Source organism: Pteronotus mesoamericanus, unplaced genomic scaffold, assembly GCF_021234165.1.
Source record: "Pteronotus mesoamericanus isolate MK-2021 breed Mesoamerican mustached bat unplaced genomic scaffold, CSHL_Meso_final contig_64, whole genome shotgun sequence".
NCBI classification, from domain to species: domain Eukaryota; kingdom Metazoa; phylum Chordata; class Mammalia; order Chiroptera; family Mormoopidae; genus Pteronotus; species Pteronotus mesoamericanus.
This window is the reverse complement of record NW_026555224.1, coordinates 1,919,392-1,939,521: the sequence shown is the minus strand read 5'-3', so window position 1 is coordinate 1,939,521 and position 20,130 is coordinate 1,919,392. Positions and strand designations below refer to the sequence as shown.

General features: G+C 40.2%; 1 protein-coding gene across 1 annotated transcript; it reads right to left on the bottom strand.

The window, feature by feature from the left end:
* Positions 1 to 399: 399 nt before the first annotated feature.
* ZKSCAN2 (zinc finger with KRAB and SCAN domains 2) lies at positions 400 to 19,901 on the bottom strand. The gene is made up of 7 exons (XM_054580878.1): positions 18,809 to 19,901; positions 17,668 to 17,845; positions 16,424 to 16,515; positions 14,590 to 14,716; positions 11,501 to 12,181; positions 9,287 to 9,778; positions 400 to 3,929 (listed from the first exon to the last, which is right to left on the bottom strand). Exons 1-7 carry the CDS (start codon positions 19,199 to 19,201, stop codon positions 3,010 to 3,012), a joined length of 2,883 nt encoding a protein of 960 aa, XP_054436853.1. The 5' UTR covers positions 19,202 to 19,901; the 3' UTR covers positions 400 to 3,009.
* Positions 19,902 to 20,130: the final 229 nt, after the last annotated feature.

Sequence of the window (20,130 nt, the reverse complement as noted above, 5' to 3'; positions counted from 1 at the left end):
CCAATACTCACTTCACCACGGCAGGTGGCCCTGAGCTGTGTTAGTATATGTGTGAAGTTTCCTTATTTAAAGAAGTAAGATTTCCTTCTAGATAAATAAATTAGGTTATATGTGTAATAAAGTTACCAGTAAGAACTGGAGGCATTTGTGAGAACAAGCAAGTTTGGGCAGGGAATACAAGCCAGTTTCCAAAGTGCCTTGGGTACAGTGTCAGAAGATAAAATGTCTATTTATTAGTACCATTAAAATAATAGGATTTGGGACAACTTTCAAAGAAATAAGACAGGATTAAATAAGTATAGGTTTTAGTTAGTTGGTTAAGGTAGGTTGTAAATTTTGTTGAGCTTTGCAGCAGCCAGAACAAAAAGAGAAAAAACAGCAAGTTATAAAAATCACAGTGTTTTTAAAGATATTTTTTCTTTTCTTTTTTCTTTTTGCTTAGGATCAGAGCTGCTTCCCCTGGTACTGAGATCTAAAAAAAAGCCTTTTCCTATGGATTGTCATAAAGGCAGTGCTATGCGATATAAAAGACACATAATTCGTTTGAACTTTCATGCTCCAGCTGAAAAAGGATAAAATGCAAGGAGTCTTGTCTAATGTGGGCAGAACCTTCTGTCTCTTCAGAAAGAACAGAGACAAACTTCAGTGAGTTAATTTAATATATGTCTCAGCAGCCCATTTACAATTAAGAATATTGGTAGCAGAACCCAAATTCCACCTTAGCTTGACTCCAGACATAGGAGACTAAACCAGAATCAGTTTGTCCCATTGGAGATGGATTGGGCCTAAACCTTCCCTGCCACTAGGGAAGTCTGAAAGACAGAACTAAAGAATTTTAGGCAAGTTAGACAAACTCTTTTGCAAGTGAAGGTGCTTTTCTCATGATTGGGTCATTGACTTTTGTAACTTACATGCATTAATTTGCATTACCTTTTGCTATAATAACTCCTCTATGATATTTCAAGTTCCTTGAGTACAGGTACCATGCCTCCATTTTCACTTTTGTATCCCTCACTGTGCCTAGAACATGGCCTTAACACATAATGGTGCTTAATAAATATTTATGAATAAATACCTTTCCCGAATCATGTGTCGGTTTATATAATTGTTAATCCTGTGTATTACTAAGTGGTTACTTCTATTAATGTTTACTTTCTCTAGAGCTGGAATTCTAGAACATCTACACAATATAAGAACACAGCTACTGACACTAACACATCTTACTGTGTTAGGTACACTATCAACATGAAGCTGCACTTACCATTAAAAGTCTGTGATTCAAACAACACAGGGGAAATGAATCTATTCAGATGTGAACAAGCATAACATTTTCAACAAGTATAAATCAGAACATTATCAATGTTTACCTGAGTCACCTGCCTTCCGGAAGGCTATACCCTATGCTGGCACTGTAACTGCCTATCCTTCTTGGTACTCTGCTGAAAAAGTTTCAACAGATTAAAACATAGTCAAAGGAAAAATATTATCTCCAGATATGTTCAATAACAGAGGATATGATAAAATAAAGGAGATACGATCAAAAGAACAATTTACTCAACTCTGGTTATCTTTCCGCCAAATTATGACTTCCCCCTCCCTAAAGCAACCAGTTTTAAATGACCAAATTCCTGGGTTTCATCTGTAACTTCTGGAAATGAATGAATTATCCATCCATCTGAACCTTTCCTTCACTACTTATTGGGCTAATGTTGGGGGTCATCAAAAGATTTTTCAGACAAACAGGTAAATGAAGAAAACACTAACATGTTCTGGACTGGAAGTTTCTGTAAATATTTCTGCCTTCTCTCAATAAGCTATAGAATTGTACAAATTACTCAGGGCTCTACAGTGCAGGTCATGATCCTATGAATAGGATACAGAACTCAGGAAAGAGAATATTTGACAAACAACCCTAGAGGTTTTGGTCTGGACTAAGGTGGCTTCTGACCTAAAGCAGGCTTAAGGAGTCCAACTGGTCTTAGGAATATTTAATATTTCAGGTCTCTACTTCTTTCTATCCCTTTTAAGTTTTAGAAAGCTATGATTATATAATATTGAAGTGTGAGGTTGGGAGGCATAAATACACCAACATAAATCATGTTTTAGATAAGAACTGGAGAAGTTACAGGGGAGAACTAGAATGTGTCTGAAATCCTACTTTATATTAATAAGACACACCATGAGCATGCAGCCTAGTCAATCAGAGGGTGTGAGAGCTCAGAAGAGACAGAGAAGAGCACCCAAAACATAAAGAGGCAAGTATAGGACATATGGGAAATAATAACAGGAACTAGATTCTTATAGGCTGGAAACCAGCGACCAATGGGATTCAGTCTTCAGGGAAATAAAAGGTTGGTATACAGAGGACTATGGGTAATCAATTGCTTCTCTTCTCAATGGAGGTCAAGGCATTGCTAACATGGCTTCAGGGACAACACAGGTATTCTACCCTAGCTATTTGGATCAACTTCTTGATACAAAAAAAGATACACTGCAACAGACTTCTGATGGAAGCTACAAAATCTTCAGTCTCCTTTGTGATATCTTCAAAATGAAAATGGACTTGATATAGTTCTGACCAGACTCCTGAAAGTCCTACCCAAACATGAAACTCTGTGGTTTAGCTGCATCCAGGATCTCATATGGCAGATAACAAAAAAACCTTTCAGCATTTTTCACTTCCTTGAAAACAACTCTCACCTACACAGGAGGATCTTAAATGTTGCTGGACATAGCAATCCCATAGCAATAGACTTGACATACTGAAGAGAGCTCCATTTTTAACTCAGACAATTTATGTTCTCCACTTTATTTAAAGGAGAAGCTGAGACACATAAAAGGAGAGGAATGGTCTGGTCAAGTTAGAGGCAGAGATGAGAACAGGATCCAAGTCTTTAACTTATTTATATTTTTAAGCTTATCTTGGAAATTATACTTTATAGCTAAGAAAAGATCCCATGAGTGAGATCAGGGTAGGGTTGCTAAAGGGGCATGAGGAAGAGATCATCATCAAAAAGTCTTCCTGAAGTCATCAGTCCTCCCCTTATGTGGGTTCTCTGGGGAATACATGGATGGAGGATGTGGCAGCTTTTCTTTCACATGGACCTCCCGATGTTTGGTCAGAACAGAACTCTTACTGAAATGTTTACCAGAGTGGGCATACCCATAGACCTTTTCTCCAGTGTGCACTCTCCGATGTTCTCGAAATCGTGTACAGTTATGGAAACTCTTTTCACAATCCATGCATTTATAGAGATTCTCACCAGTGTGGACCCTGCGGTGGGCACTGAAATGAGAACTGTTGGTGAAGCTTTTCCCACATTCTCCACACTGATAGGGTTTCTCACCTGTGTGGGTTCTCTGATGTATGATGAGACTTGAGCTCTGACTAAAGCACTTTCCACACTCTCCACAGCTGTAGGGCTTCTCCCCCGTGTGGATTCTCTGGTGAGCACCAAAGTTTGAGGAATCATTAAAGCTTTTCCCACAGTCAAAACATTGAAAAGGTTTTTCTCCCGTGTGGATTCTTTGGTGTCTGATTAGGCTTCTGCTTCTACCAAAGCACTTCCCACAGACACTACACTTATAAGGGTTTTCCTTCTGGTGGGTTATCCGGCACAGAAGACGAGTACTCCTTCCAAAGCTTTCTCCATACTTGAGAAGTCTGTAGGGCCTCTTTCCCATGAAAGGCCTCTGATGCACTACAGCTTTCCCTAAATCTCTAGGCTGAGACATCGGCTTTCCCTGTCTGATTCCTTGACGGTTTTCCCATTGTCTTCCTGAGATGCATTCCTTTTCATGATATTTACCTGAATTAGTATTCTGGGAAACAACCCTTTTGGACTTTTCTATTAATGGCCTGTGCTGCTCTGTATCCTTAAATATTATCTGCATTGCATCCTCCTTGATACTGGCTCTAATTTCAAAATCTGAAAAAGAGACAATAAAAATTTCATAGTGTGCCCATATTAACATAAACATGGCCTTCATGGCTTCGTCTAACAGATTTTAGATCCCTGTACACTTTACTCTCCCCCGATTCATTATACCTTCTTTTCATTCGGTTCCAAGGACAGCCAATATTAACACCTAGTTCAAATGTCTCAGTAAATGTCTTCTGAATTGAATTGTAACCCAAGCCATTATTCCTCATCCATATCCTGATTAACTTGGTTTATCTCCCTAAAGATCCACTCTAATTCGTCCTGCTTTCAACATTTCACTTCTATACTAAAATACACTAATGTGTACAGGAGGTTCCAGTGATCAAGCCCAAATTCCCCAATGAAGTTTAAAGTTCATCAATATCTAGTTATATCCTACCAAAGAGTACTTCTTCTCGAATGTTCCTGTTATTTTGTTTTTCTTGCTGTCTCACACACAGACCACATTAATTCAACCTTAGTTCTCACTGTTCCTCAAAGTAGAAAGATCTTTTCCTCACTCTTTCACCTACAGCTTGTGTTCACTATGAGGTACATCTTGGACCCCAGCTTTTCCAAAAAGTTCTCTGGGTAGAGAGCATAAAATGTTGAAGAGATACAATCTTTGGAATCAGTTCTGGTTCTGACTCTGTCCCAGTCACTCATTTATGTGGTTTTGTATTAGCTTTTTACTATGAAAAATTCAAACATACAGAAAGGTAGATAATTGTATGTACGATGAACTTCCATGAACCAGTCACCAGCTTTAACAATAGTCTCTCATTGACAATCTTGCTTCATCTCTATTCCCACACACTCCCTGTTTACTCTACCCAGATTATTTGGAAGCAAATTCGAGGCATTGTAGTGTTTCATCCATAAATATTTCACAAGCTTTGTAATTTAGGCTAAATCCAGGCTTGGCTGATTATGAAACCCTTGTTTGTAAGCATTTTGTTATACTGCCTCATTTCTACTTACCAGTTTCAACATTACTTTCCTTCCACATAATTTTGTTGAAACTGCTGTTATCCCTCTATCTCAAGTAGGGCAGCTGTGGCATGGACTGTGGGGAGGGGGAAGCCATCAATTAATCCATTAACTTAAGTAAGAAGCCCTGACAATGTCACTTTTCACTTTGCAGTTCTTTTAAGTGTTCTGATCGGGTCTAACATTGTTTTGGGGTCTGGAGGAAGTCGCAGCCTAGTAGTTGGCTCAGACAGAGCCAGATGATTTGATGACAGATCTGGAGTTCAACTTAAAAAACAAGATTAACATGAGATGATATCACAGGACTTTGTTTTGAGTTATCAAAACTAGGGTTATGGGAGAATCAGGATGGCAGAGGAGTGAGTGGAAGTCACACGGACCTCCTCCCAGGACCAACCTGGAATTACAACTAAATGGTGGAGAAATCACCTGTAACAAACAACTGAACAATAGCAAGAGAGGAACCTTATAACCTCGGACAGACGGAAGAATCAGCTTTAGCAGAACCTAACTGGTAAGGAGTGTGGTAGAGACTTGAGAAGGTGGGCGGGGTGCCCATGGGCGGAAGCACCAGAAGGATATTGAAATGGCTAGTTGGATCCCCCTGACAAGAATGGGGTCTAAAACATTAGCGGGCATCTCCAGCCTACAGCACCAGAGCCCAAAAAGTACACGGATAACAGCCAGTTGCGAAAAGCAGTAGGGTTTCTGTCTGCCAGAGACAGGCAGCTGGAGATGCAAAGAGCCGTTTAAATGGCCCATGCAAAAATTTCCATTTGCAGTCACTGACCCTGGTCTTCCATAAAGGAGGGGGCAGAGTGGGCTAGAGACACCTGAGGAGAGACTGGAGATGGAAGCTTTGAGGAGAGAACAGAGAGAGTAGCCAGCAGGATTCCAGTGCTGACTCACCCCCCAGACGGCAGGAGCCATCTGGCTCAGGCAGACCACTCCCCTGAGTGGCAGTAACAGGAGAGAACCCAATAAACCAGCCTCCAGGAGGGACTCTGTCCCACCCTGTGATGTCTCTAAGCCAGACTGCAGAGTGCAGATTGACTAGATTAACAGCTGAAGGAGAAAGCCACAAACAGTAGATTCCTGGAAGTCTTGAACAGACTGCCTAAGGTCAGACAGGGTCAACATCTGACATCAGCAGAGGCAGATCCAGAAAGAAAAAACAGCGGTCTCCTACCACAGAGGTTCACATCACAAAGTCAGGAAATCAAGAATGATCAACTTAAGAAGCAGAAGCGAAAAAAAAAAAAAGTCTCACGAATAATGGGAAGACAAAGAAATACACCCCACTTGAAGGGAAAGGAGGAATCCCCAGAAAGACAACTAAATGAAATAGAGGCAAGTAAACTATCAGATACTGAGTTCAAAACAATAGTTCTAAGGAAGCTCAATGAGCTCAGTGAGCTCAGAGAGAATTACCAAAAACTACAGGGAAACTATGAGGAACTTACTGTAAACTATATCAGTATGAAAAGGGACATAGAAACTATCAATAAGAGGCAAGAGGAAATGAAGAATACAATTTCTGAATTGAAGAACACAGTAGAAGGAATCAAAAGCAGCCTGGATGAAGCAGAGGATCAAATCAGTGAGCTGGAGGATAAGGTAGAAAATAGCTCCCAGAAAGAGCAAGAAAATGAAACAAGACTCAAAAGAATGAAGAGGCACTGAGGGAAATGCAGGACAACCTGAAATGTAATAATATCCATATAATAGGGATACCAAAAGGAGAAGAGGAAGAGCAAGGAGGAATGGAAAACTGTTTGAAAAAGTGATGATGGAAAACTTCCCTAACTGAAGGAGAGAAAAAGTCACACAAGTCCAGGAAGCACAGAGGGTCCCACTCAAGAGGAACCCAATGAGGCACACTCCAAGACACATCATCATTAAAATGGTAAATATCAAAGACAAACAGAGAATCCTAAAGGAAGGGAGAAAAAGGTAGTAACATATAAGGGAGCCCCAATACGACTAGCAGCTGACTTCTCAAAAGAAACACTAAAAGCCAGAAGGGAATGGCAAGAAATATTCCAAGTCATGAAAAGCAAAGGCCTGCAACCAAGGCTCTCAATTAAAATGGAAGTGAAAATAAGGACCTTTCCCAACAAAAGAAGGCTAAAAGAATACACCTCCACCAAACCAGCATTGCAAGATATGCTAAAGGGACTGCTTTAAGAAGATAAAGAAAAACAGTCTATGAATACCCAGTTCTTTTTAGTTACCAATACTTGATATTACCAGTATTTTTAATACTTATTAATCTGATTGTGACATTGATGTGTTATTTTGTTACTTTATTATTTGTTGAAACTATACCTGTTTCTGTATATTTCTTGCCTATTTCTATTATTTTTGAAAAGCTTTAAATGACTTTTTGGTATTCTTTATTCATTTTTTTATTAAATGTTTGTAGAATTTTTTCCCTTAAAAAACAAACCTTTTTTTAGATGTGTTGCAAATACTTTCCTATTCTATTACATGTCCTTTATCTTTTTTAATATGTATATTACTGTATAGTCTTAAATGTTTAATATAGTCATATTGTCAATATTTTACTTTACAGCTTCTGGGTTTGACTATTTTACTTCAGGGTAAGAAACATATTATTTTGCATTTTCTCCTAAAACTCCTTAGATTTTACATACTGATTTTTAACTCACCTGAATATTTGTTGTATAATGTGGGAAAGAGGGCTCTATATTTGTTTTATTTCAAGTAATAGTGATACATGCATATTATTTGTTGAATAAGCCTTATTTTACCCATTGATTTGAAATATCAATTTAATCATATATTACATTGTTAGACATATACATTTTTTCCTAGAATGCTCATTTTATTTCATTGATCTACATAATTATTTCTGTGCTGATGTCATGTTGTTTTAATTGCTGAGACTTTACGATGAATTTAAATTTTTTAATATTTTATAATGGATTTTGACATTTAAAAAATAAATAAAATCAATGTGCATTTAAAAAAGAAAGAAAGAAGGAACTTCTACCTTTTGTGACAACATGGAGAGAACTGGAGAATATTATGCTAAGTGAAATAAGCCAGTTGGTGAAAGACAAATACCATATGATCTCACCTCTAAGTGGAATCTATTCAACAAAATAAACTAATGAACAAAATAAACCCCAGGCATGGAAACATGGAGTAGACTGAAGTGACCAGAGGGGATAGGGAAGGAGGACAATGGTGGAAAGAAGGAAAAGGGACTAAACAAAGAACATGTATGATTGACCCATGGACATGGACAACAGTGTCAGAATTGACTGTGGGAGTCTGGGCAGGGTGGGATGTGTGGAGGAGGGCAAAGGGGGAAAATTGAGACAACTGTAGTAGAATAAACATGATTTAAAAATAAAATTTAAAAAACCCCCCAAAACTAGGGTTATGTATAACTTACAATTTCTGCCTTCATACTACAATTTCCCACATAAATACTACCAAAGAGCATGCGGAGGAATTTCCTCCTTCTCTAATGTTTATTTTGAATGAGCATAGAGTTTTGGAAGGGAAATAATAATGGGTAAGGACAGAATGATAACAGCTCAGATTAAGGAAGGCTGCGGGATGTCAATAAAGACTGATATAGAAAACTGGTTTGGAGACCTTTACAACAGTCTAGGCAACTGACACAAAGACTGAACTAGGGTATGGGACAGGATAGAGGACAGATAAAAGTTTTACAATAATTGGGGGAAAAAGTGTTACTGCCTGGGTGCAAATAATGACACGGCATCAAAAATATCTAGTTTTTAGTCTGGATGGCCTATGGGAGGACACAGGAAAGAGCCATGGTGTGGGAAGGAAGACAGTGATTTTAGTTTTGAAAATTTTAAATCTGATGAGACGTCCACAAAGGTTTCCAGCAGTCAGTGGGAATTACACAGGATGAGCTGAAAACCAGGATAAAGCCTATCTCTCTCATTTGATTTCTGCCGGTGCTTTTTTTTTTTCTTTCTTTCTTATGCACATCACATATCTGGTTGACATTTCTGTTTTGGGCTTACTGACACACCTCCTTCAGCTGAGCTTTTCCTTATGTATGATTTCAAAATTTCTTCCCCGGAGTATTTGCAGGAGATATAAAACACTGCTTGACACATATGAAAAAACTGAGACTGTGATCCCAAAGAACAAATCACTAGAACATAAGCTACTTCCTTGAAAGAAGCACCATAAGCAAAGAGACTGTTCTGTTTATTGCTATATCCCCTGTCCTTCAACAACACAGGACACTCAAATATTCACTTAATGAATAAATACACCCGAATGACATGCCAGATCTACTAATTTTTTTCAGTAAATCACATTTACTCTCTTTTAGACCACATCCCCTTGATGATCCTTACCACTTGGGCTTTGCAGTAGACCTGGAGGTCCCTGGAATTCTGACTCTTGTACAACTTCCTCCTCACTCATTCTCTCACTGCCAGAATCCTCTACTATTGCCTCTTGTGAGGGTTCTTCAGGTTCCCAGCCTGTATTTTCCTGGGGTTCAATATCAATATCCTCTCTTTCTTGCCTTGAGAGTGGTAGGACTTCTTCTGGGGTGTTGGTAGAGGGGATGGATGCCTGAGAGTTTATTAGGGCATCCATTTCCTTGTAGAAAGCACAGGACTCTAACACATGACCATTTTTCACTTTGCGGTAGCTTTTCTGAAGGCTTTTGAACTTGGTCCTGCATTGTTCTGGTGTCCGGAGGAACCCACATTCCCGCAGTTGTTCAGCCACAGCCCCGTACAATTTGCTTTTCCTATGACAAGACTGAAGTGCTTCATAAAACCGAGTCTCGTGGAGGATGTCAAGAAAAGTCTTGGTCTCCTCATAGCCCCAGTGTACACCTGCCATTCAAGGATAAAGTTCTAAGTTACAAGAAAAGGAGTCTGTCGCTGCTATACAATAGTACAACGTATAGGAAATAAAAGAAAGCAAAACCCATTCACAGTAGCAACAAGAACTATGATATACTTGGTATAAGCTTTGCCAAAAATGAGGTCTGTATAAAGAAATCTATGATGTTTTATTAAGAAATGAAGAGATATTATGTTTCTGGCTAGGAAGACTCAAGTTATAAAAATATCAATTCTCAGATTAATCTATAAAATAAAAAATTCCAATAGGATTTTTAACTAAAATCAATAAACTAATCTGTTTACTTGGTAGAATGAAAATGCAGTCCCCCAATCTGACATTGCTCTGGTGATTAGTTAAGTCCAGTTAAGAATAATGGACTGGGACACCCAGTAGGATATTTTTCCCCAAAATTCCTATCACTTTTTAAACCACTCTTCCTTGAGAACAGAGCTATGTTCAGAGTAGTTCTTGACATTAGTGAGTCCTCTCTTCTATTTTGAGAGATGAAATGTTCTGTAGGACAAACAGGTGTTCTGCTTTTACAGCAGAATAAAACTTTTTAGGATATGTGGGAATATAGTTAAACTCTGCTTTTTATGTCTTATAAGTAGGAAGAAGTCATTTCTATCCTCATTTTACTGGTGGTCTCTTCCACTTCCATCATTGGATTTTCATATATGAGACCATTCCATGAGTCCCACCCTCATGTCTATGGATTTCCAGACTGGTGAATACCTGTGCATGTATAACGCATCTTCCCATCTTTTTTTCTGAGATCTAATTCTTTTGAACAGGTACAGCCATATGTACACATCCAGCTCTCCTGCCTGGTTTATTTTTCTGTTCTATCTAAAAACTTACCCTTTTATAAGATGGAATAGAGACCTATTACTAATAACAGTGATACCAGGCAATGTTTTATTGCATTTTAACATTTGTAGAATGCCTTCATGTCCATCATCTCATTTGATTACTCTGGCATTCTCAGTCATACTTTACAGATAAGAAAACTGAAGCTCACAGTACTTACATGATGTGTCTACTGTCACACAGTTATTAACAGGCATTTTAGTCCTGCATGTTCCAGCCTCCAAATTACACCACCAGTTTTCTTTTATATGGTATATGGTATGTTTTCTTCTATCCTTTAAATTTCAATGTCTCTGTGTTATTATATTTAAGATATATCCTTGTAGGCATCATATAGTTATTTTTTAAGTGTATGACAGTCTTTTAAGTTTGTAATTAAAGATATATTTGGATTTATAGCTACCTTTTTCTCTCCTTTCTCATCTTCTTTTAGAATTTTTTTACTTTTTTTTTTGTTATACCGTCTTTCACTAGTTATTCTAGATAGTATAATAATGTATCTTTGACTTACTACAATCTAATACACTTGACTGCTTTATACTCCATAGTATCTCACATTATATTAGGTCCTTAGAGACCTCTAACTCCATTTCTCTTCTTTCCACAGGCCCTAAGTACTCAAAATTCATGCTGTGCTCTAACCTCAAAAAGAACCCTCCATGGCCACTCAGTGCTGTACTCAGATTGCTCTGGGGGCAGCAACAGACCTCTGAATACTTCTAGCTGTGTGACCAGTCACAGTGATTGGAGTTGCCTCCAATCACTCCTCAGGATTACTCCTTTTTCCACAAGACACTGTATCATCCATTTCCAAACCAAACGAAGAGCACAATTCTTACCACTCAGGTTCTGAAACATGACGGGGTTACCACGAATCTCAGCCTTCTGGGTAAACTGGATGCCCATTTCCTCACCATCAGATTCTTCTGTGGCTTCTTCCTCTATCAAACTGATCTGTTCTTTAGCACTGATACCAATTCCTTTTAGTCTAGGGAGAGACACAGTCTCCTTTGGCTTGTCAGTAGATGATGCATGGGCTGCAGGGTTCAACAATGCGTCCATATCCTCAAAGAAGGCACAGGGCTCAAGCACGTGGCCATTTCTCACTTTTCGGTAGCTCTTCTGGAGACTTTTGAACTTAGTCCGACATTGTTCTGGGGTTCGGAGGAAGCCACACTCTCGCAGCCATTCAGCTACAGCACCATACACTTGGCTGTTTCTGGGACAAGCCTGAAGTGTTTCATAAAATCGGGACTCTTTGAGAATTGCAAGAAAAGTCTTTGTTTCCTCATAGCTCCAATGCACACCTGCTATCTTTTCATCTTCTAAGCCCCACTGTTGTTGCTCTCTCCACATCTTTCCTGCACTCCTTGCAGGAATCTGAATAGTATGAACTGACTTTTCCTTGATGTAGCTGCTTCGTAGAATACTCCTTTTATTAGAGGAATGTAGACCTACAGTCCATGGCTCCTTTCTTTGCTCCACCTGAGCTACCTTGTTAGAAGTAGATACTGCACTTCCTATAATAAGAGAAATACACTTTATACTAGACATAGAGGTCATTCATTACTGCATGCCCCAACCTTCTCTTGGCAGTGTGCTCTCCTGGACCATTGTTCACACCTATCCTTCAAAAGTCTTGTCCAATCACCATTTTTCTAAGGCCCTTCTCAACCATGAGAGTGCACACTGTAGTTATTATTACACATGAGTTTTCTGGCACAATCATCTACTAATTTACACTCTCATTTTATTTCCCATGTACATACCATTTATTTCCCCAGCTGGTTCTTAAAGGAATACCTTTAAGGGTAAACAACATATTGTATTACCTTTGATTCCCTCACAGTACTTAATACTGAATTAAGTTCAAAGTATGCTCCTAACCAGTGTTTGTTTCTTTTACAATGAAGTGTGCTTATATCTGTTTGCCATATCTCCTCACCCCAACAACACACACACACATATACTGAACTATGAGAGATGGGAAGTCAAGAATTTCTGGACACATCTGGCAAGCTAAATAGGAGAGCAATGTAAGAATAGGGAAGCAAACTTAAGAGTATGTTACCTTATAATACCATAGAAAGAAATCTGTCTTAAATGTGTATGCTGGCTCTACCACATCACTTTATGACCAGAGAAGTTTCTTAATCTCTCTCAGCCTCAATTTCCTAGGGAATAATATCATTTACTCCCTGGTGCTAGGAAAGTGGTGCTAGGAACATTAAATAAACGATCATCTGTAAAGTGTCCAAATGCTCAGTAAGTTTGTAATAAAATTTAGTTTTCTAGTTAACACACAAAGAAGCTTCAGGGTATTTTCCTAGATAAACAGCATCAACTCAAACACCTTCAGAAAGAACACTGGGATTGGAGGTTTGCTCTTTATTTTTACAGGGGAGAAGTAGGTGTAGGGAAAATGAAAGCTCAGTATCTATAAGGACAAGGCTGGCAATATAACTACATGAGATGGCAGGAGTCAGAACAGTGGCAGTTCAGCACAAGCTCCCTTATTCTTTGGGAGCCACTGTGGGTCCATGGTGCCTTGCATTGAATTTTTTAAGAGATACTGGAAATCCAGACTTACAATCTAAATTTAAATTAAAACGGTGCAAGGCCAAAATACATGTACAGGCTAGATTCAGTCCATGAACTATTAGTTTACAATTGGTGATACAAAATTGGGGCAAGTCTCTGGGCCTGGGCTTTTAATACTCTATAATTATATGTGAAGGTGCCTTCACATATAAGTATAGAATATTAAAGTACGTATTCTTAAAGTATATCAAGTTATAGAGTATTAAAGTATGTATTTACTTTACTTTATGGTTCCTATCCCACTCATGCAGCATTTACTAGATCTGGATGCTGTGTGATCCAAGACAACACTAGGAAACATCCATTGTGTACACAACTAGGTAAATGCCTAAATGCACACAACTAGCTGGGATACCTGCTGTTTTGGGAACAGTGCTTTGTTACTGATATGTCATCAGTTGGTCCTAAGTTGGTCATTTAAAAAAACTGCTTTCTATCAATATATAAACAATTGTTGATGTATTTTATTCATTGTTTGACACTGCCCATTTTATAATCTCTATACTTTAGTGTCTATATGTAGTGTTGTCCAACAGAACTTTCTAGGATGATGGGAATGTTCTATAACTGTACTGTCCAATACAGCTACTGAATTCCTGAAATGTGGACACCATGACTGAGGAACTGGATTTTTAACTTTATTTAATTTTATAAATGAAACAGCCATGTGTGACTAGTGGCTACCCTATTAGACAGCACAAAGTATCTCTTGTGTATATTAGTGCACATTTTAGGCCTATAATTTTATTTATAAGTACTCTTTGACTTGTGGCTTACATATGAATGAATCACATTTAGCCCTACTGCTGAAGCAGAAGTTTGCTGTTCATGTTCAGTGGTGATGTGTGCCTGTAAATTTGTGCTATTTTAAGTAATTCACAAGATGCTATTGAGGTTATTGTATGAAATTTTTTTTCTTCCATTGATAAGATTTCCATTCACCCAACAAATATTTGCTGGGCACCCACCCATGTGTCAGGCTCTGTGAAAATTGTTGTGTTTACTATAGTTAAACAAAAACAACCTGTCAATGTGTGTAAGTTTATATTTAAGTAATATGAATGATAGCTATATATAATACTTCTCCAATGTTTTAATCACTAAATTATAAGAATATATATGTAAATTTTAAAATAGAAGAAAGGGATGAGTGAGGCAAGAGAGCATGGGTAAGTGATTATGAGGTCTGGTAAGCTAGAGTGAAAAATGATTAGACAACCTATTAAACTCCTTTGAAGTGTTACCATCTACAACTATTTTATTATCAGCAGAATGAATATGTTAGACATCCCCAAATCTCTTATCTGAAAAGGGAAAGAATCCTTACCCAGGGAGACTATGCTCCCAACACTCTCTTCTCCAATACTCTGATAGACATCTCTGTGAGCAGGAATCTGATGCATAGTCTTTTTGTAGGAAAAACCTCTCATCATGTGGACATCTTTCACTGGCCCCTGCAACAACACTAACAGCAATGACTACCAAGATAACCATGTGGGTCATCAAAGGATGAACAATACTGAATGAAGCACAGAAGGGCCTTAAAGAATTAAAATCAAGGAACCAAGTGTACGACAAGGTCTGTCCAGAAAAAATCCAGCCATTTTTTTTAATATAATGAGAATGGTTTGCATGACATCAAACTAACCTGACAGCCAAGGAGAGTGGACTGGAATGCGCATGTGTGAGCAATGATGACTTCACTGTTCTAGTCAGCAGGGATGGTAAATACCATTGGGTAAGCATGGGTACTGTGTGGCCATTACATTCAAAATGACTGAGCAAGTAGAGCAATGAATCTGCATCAGATTCTGCAGTAAGCTTGAACATTCCTCTGCAGAAACTATCTGGATGGTTCAGAAGGCTTTTGGGGATGATGCAATGAGTGCAGTGCAAGTAGAAGTGTGGCACAAATGCTTCAAAGGTGGTTGAGAATCTGCTGTAAGTGATCCATGTCCTGGCATGCCTGCAACAAGCAGAACCTCTGAGAATGTTGAATGTGTACAGGCTATGATCAACAAAGATTGGTGGCTGACAGTTTGAGAACTAGAAGCTGATCTGGAAATTCAAAAAACTACTGTGTCTGATATTTTGATGCAGGATCTTGGCATGAAGTGTGTCATGGCAAAATCTGATGTATGGCTTCTGCTACCAGAGCAGAAGGAACATTGCGCTACAGTTGCTAATGACTTGATTCAAACCGCTACTAATGAACCAGATTTCCTTAAGGAGGTCATAATCAGTGATGAATTGTGGGTCTACGACTATGGTCCAGAAACAAAGGACCAGTCATCCCAGTGGAAGTCGTCTGGTTCTCCACACCTGAAGAAGGCGTGATAAAGTCGCATACAGCAAGGTCATGACCATGTTAACTGTGTTTTTCTGATTGGGAAGCTATTGTCCATCATGAGTATGCACTTCCAGGCCAAACAAGGAATAAGGAGTGCTACCTTAATGTTTTCCATCGGTTGAGAGATGCAATACAATGAAAACAGCTGCAGCTGTCGGCAACTGGTGATTGGCAGCTTCATCATGACAATGCACCCACTCATGCATCATGTCTCATGCAGTTTTTTGGTGAAACATCAAATCACCCAGGTGACTCAGCTCCCCTACAGCCCAGATTTGAGGCCCTGAGACTTCTGGCTTTTTCCAAAACTAGAATCACCTTTGAAAGGGAAGAGATTTCAGACTATCGAAGAGATTCAGGAAAATATGACAGAGCAGATGATATCGATTCAAACAAAGGATTTTGCAGTGTTTTGAGCAGTGGAAGAGACAGTGGATTAGCTGTGTGAGGTCCCAAGGTACCTACTTTGAAGGGGACTGAGGTGTCATTGTCCTATGTACAATGTTTTTTGTATCTTGTATCTTCTTCAATAAATGTCTTTTTTCCCCATTAGATGGATGGATACTTTCTGGACAGACCGCATCCATTATGTGACAAATGAAGCAGAAGATACTACAAAGAATCCTAAGAGAGATGATCCATCATGGTGTCCCATTACTCAGAAAAGGTCCAGTCTCTTCTGGAAAAGGAACAAGGGAAAAAAGGTCTCTTACTGGGAGTATAAAAATCTGAGGGCTGTGAAGGCCCAGGAAGGAAATCATTGTGACTGAATACCCTAGAAAGGAAGACCAGGGAGAACAATACAATTTACCTGAGACCCAACAGGAAGTTTCATTTTTGTTACTCCCTGATCTATGGTGTTCCATTCTTCAGCAGGGATGGGAACCCAGGGAGAAAGCTGAGCTTGAAGAGAAAGAAACAATTAGTATTCTGGCCCTTTAATTCATGCTGCTTCTTTTAAGAAATGAGTGTCTAAAAAAAAAGCAACAAATACAAACTGATCATTTTCTCAATGAGTTCAGAACTATGCTCAAAACCATGGTAACCTAAAACAGGACTCACAAATGCCAGTGCTTTTAGGGCATAGGCAAACAGAGTACATCATGAAAGGGGCCAGGTAAGGCATGTGGGAGCACATGTTGCATTTGAAAGGGTACAGCAATTGATGCTGTACCCACTTGATGCCTTCTTGTGAAACTATGGCCCTGGTATAGCTGAGCTTCTAATTTTTTCAAGAGAAGCCAGAAATCTGAACGTCTGTGTGAAATGTCAAAAGTCTTAAAACTTGAGAACTAAAAACAAACAAACAAAACCCCTAATCCAAAAACCCTTTGTAGATTAAACAAAACAAGTCTTACTTGGCTCGTGAGCAACCAGTTTGCAATCTCTAGCCTAAATTATTCCCTTTTAGTATGCTAAAGAAGTTAACTGGTCCTGGATACTACAGATAACACACCCCTCAAAAGATGGAATGAACATATATATAGCACAGTCTGTGGTCAAACTTCTACTCTAGAACTGAATATCTAGAAGAAACTTCCCTAATAAATATTACTGTGACCAAGAATTCAAATGCTTGCTCCATTGTTTTCTACAGAAGCAAAGTGAATCACTTCCTTGGAAACTTATTATTCCCTTAGGCACACATGGCTGAAATCACAGGTCTTCTTTTAGATTTCACCTTTTTGAGATATCTATCCTTCAAATTTTCTGTCCTCCATACCCCAAGTACCTCAACAGAACAAACCTTTCTTTTTTAAGAATTCCTTATCACCCTGAAATGGCAGAATCAAACAACACCAAGAATTTACTAGACTGAGTTTATCAGCTAAAGTAACTGGGAGCATTTAATTCACCTGACCAGGGAACACACACTAGAAAATTCAGAAACCATTAATATTTGTAGTGCATTCTATCATAACATGAATTTTAGGAGAGATAAGGAAGTGGGGTATGAGTAGTAGATCTTGCCTCTTGGTGAGGGGTTCTTTAAGTCAGGCAGATTAGAAGTTTAAAAATAAATCTGCCATGGTCTGCACTGGTCTGAGTTCTTACCATTCTTAGGTAAGGGCCGATGTTCTCTCTTTGGGTTCAGTTCCTCCTGGTGTCCTGGGTGTAGGTTTCCAGCTTCTTCCCGAGACATCATTTTGGGTTGGGTCTCTGGTTGAAAGCCTGCCACATCCCATACTGCTCCAAGTGGGGCTTGCTTCTCTGAGTGCACAGGACTGCAAACCTGGGAAATAAAGCCAAAGTCATAATAAACTCCCCCAGGAAAGATATCAAAAAAGAATAAAAAATGTGAGAAGGAATAAAGATTTCAGTCTATTCTCAATGGAATCTCCAAGGGCATTGGGGTAATAGTACGCACCGTAAGTATGGACACAAGGGAATGGTGAGTGCTCTTTATTAATATACAGAGAGGGAAATCTGCCAGGCATGAAATACAGAGACTTCTTGTTTAGAAAAGATATCATTTGAGTTCTCATAATGACAATGTGTGAGGTGAATCAGAACACAAATTCCCTAATGGGGAACATAATCTCCACATTTAATGTCTGTCCTTTACCAAAACAGAAACATGCTAGTAGTCAGATCTTTACACAAATGCAATCCTGCAAATCTTGCAGGATTTCATGAGGTTAATGGAAGGGCTGTTGAAAAACAACTAGAAGACCATGCAAAGCCACTGACAAATGAACACCTGGCAGTTAAACTGAAGAAGAGTGATGGGATGATGGCCTTGAGGTCACTTCAGAAGACACTGATTGGAATATTAAAGGGTAAGAGAAGACCCTGGGATAACTGCTGAAGTCCTTACTCCCTCCTCTCCTCCCCCCACAGCCCTCTTTAGGACCAAGCTGCAAAAGTCAAACTCTGTGAAGCATAAATTTTTTCACAGAATTTTTGGGGAAACATTATGCCAAAGCCTTGAAACAAATATTTAGATGAATAGTTTAGTTTCATTTGCAAGATACTATTTCAAACAAAGCTTCTGTTCTACTTTATATGAAATTCTGATCCCCTTGCAAGTGGATTCACAGCAAAGGTCTTTCATTAGTACATACCACTATCCTTCCATAATGAGCACTTCCTGCAGTGTACACATGCCTTACCTACCCCTTTCTCAAAAAAAAAAAAAAAAAAAAAAAACAACAACAAAAACAAAAACAAACAAACTTGGAAAATGCCCTCTCACCTGCTGTCTAAGTCTTCCAGCCTCTTTCTCCAAATGTATCACCAGGGCCACGGCCTCCTCGCCACTTTCCGGACACTGGTTCCGTGCCCACGCCTGAATCTTCTCCGGTAAAATGGTGAGAAACTGCTCAACGACCAGCAACTCAAGGATCTGCTCCTTGGAACGCATTTCTGGCTTCAGCCACTGGCAGCAAAGTTCCCAGAGTTTACTGAAAGCTTCGTGGGGTCCGCTCACATCCTCATAACAAAAATGCCGAAAGTATTTGCGAAAGGTCTCAGATTCTGAGCTCCCCGGTCCTTCCAGACCCAGCTCTGATGCCCACCCGGGGTTCTGCTCCACCTTCATTATCAGGCACCCCTCAACCTCCAGGGGAGCGTCCGTCTGAGAGTCCATGCTCCCACTCAGGGGTCAGCCTCACGTCCAGCTCAAAGTAGACTCAAATAAACCACACCTCTTAGAGCAACCTGCTTCATGGACACGTGAGGAGGTCGGGAGGGAATACGGCAGTGTCAGCCGGACAGGTACTCCAGGTTGATTAACCAAATTAATCAAATACCCTCGACAGTCGAAACGGTAAATGTGTACCCTGAAGTCCCCAAACTGGGCCTTCTCTCCGAATAAGATGTGTTTCCGCGATGTGGCTGTTCAGGTTGCATTTCTTTTAGCGCCGTGGAGGACGTGGCGAGGCTGGAGGGCTGGGAGAAAAATCAAAGGGACTGAGGGAAGGGTGGTGGGCGGGGGCACAAAGCCATGCCCGGAGGGACTGCGTCGGACACTCAAGGTCGGGTAGGGGTGAGTCGAGGACCCCTGTGGAAGGCGCCGGATGTGGGGGCCCCGCCCGGCCCCGGGTTCTAGGCTCGGGGACGGAGGCGCGCCCAGGCCGCTGCGGCGGTCGGTGCCGGTCGGCGGTGTCTGGGGCCAGCGCCGAGTTTCCGGGCCCTAGGCAGCTTGGCCGTCCTCACGAAACCTCCGCACGCCCAGGAAAGGCCGCGAAGCGGTTCCGCCTCTGAGAGGAGAACAGCTGCGGGGACCAAGTCAAGCCTCTCAAGGGGCGGATGTTGAATCCCCACACCCGGCCGCGTCCACTCCTCCCGCGGACTGCGCGGGGCGCGCTGGGAGCCGCGGCCACGCATGCGCCTCCCGCAACCTCGCGCCGCGGGGCCTAGATACACTTTCTCGCTGGCAACGGGCTGAGGTGGGAGCAGGCTGGATGTTGGAGTCTCGCGAGAGCGCGTATCGCAGGAATCGTCGACGAGCGGCTTCGGGAACGAGCAGGGGTGCTGGAATAGGGCGCGGGGACACAGCGGGACCTGGTGGACAAT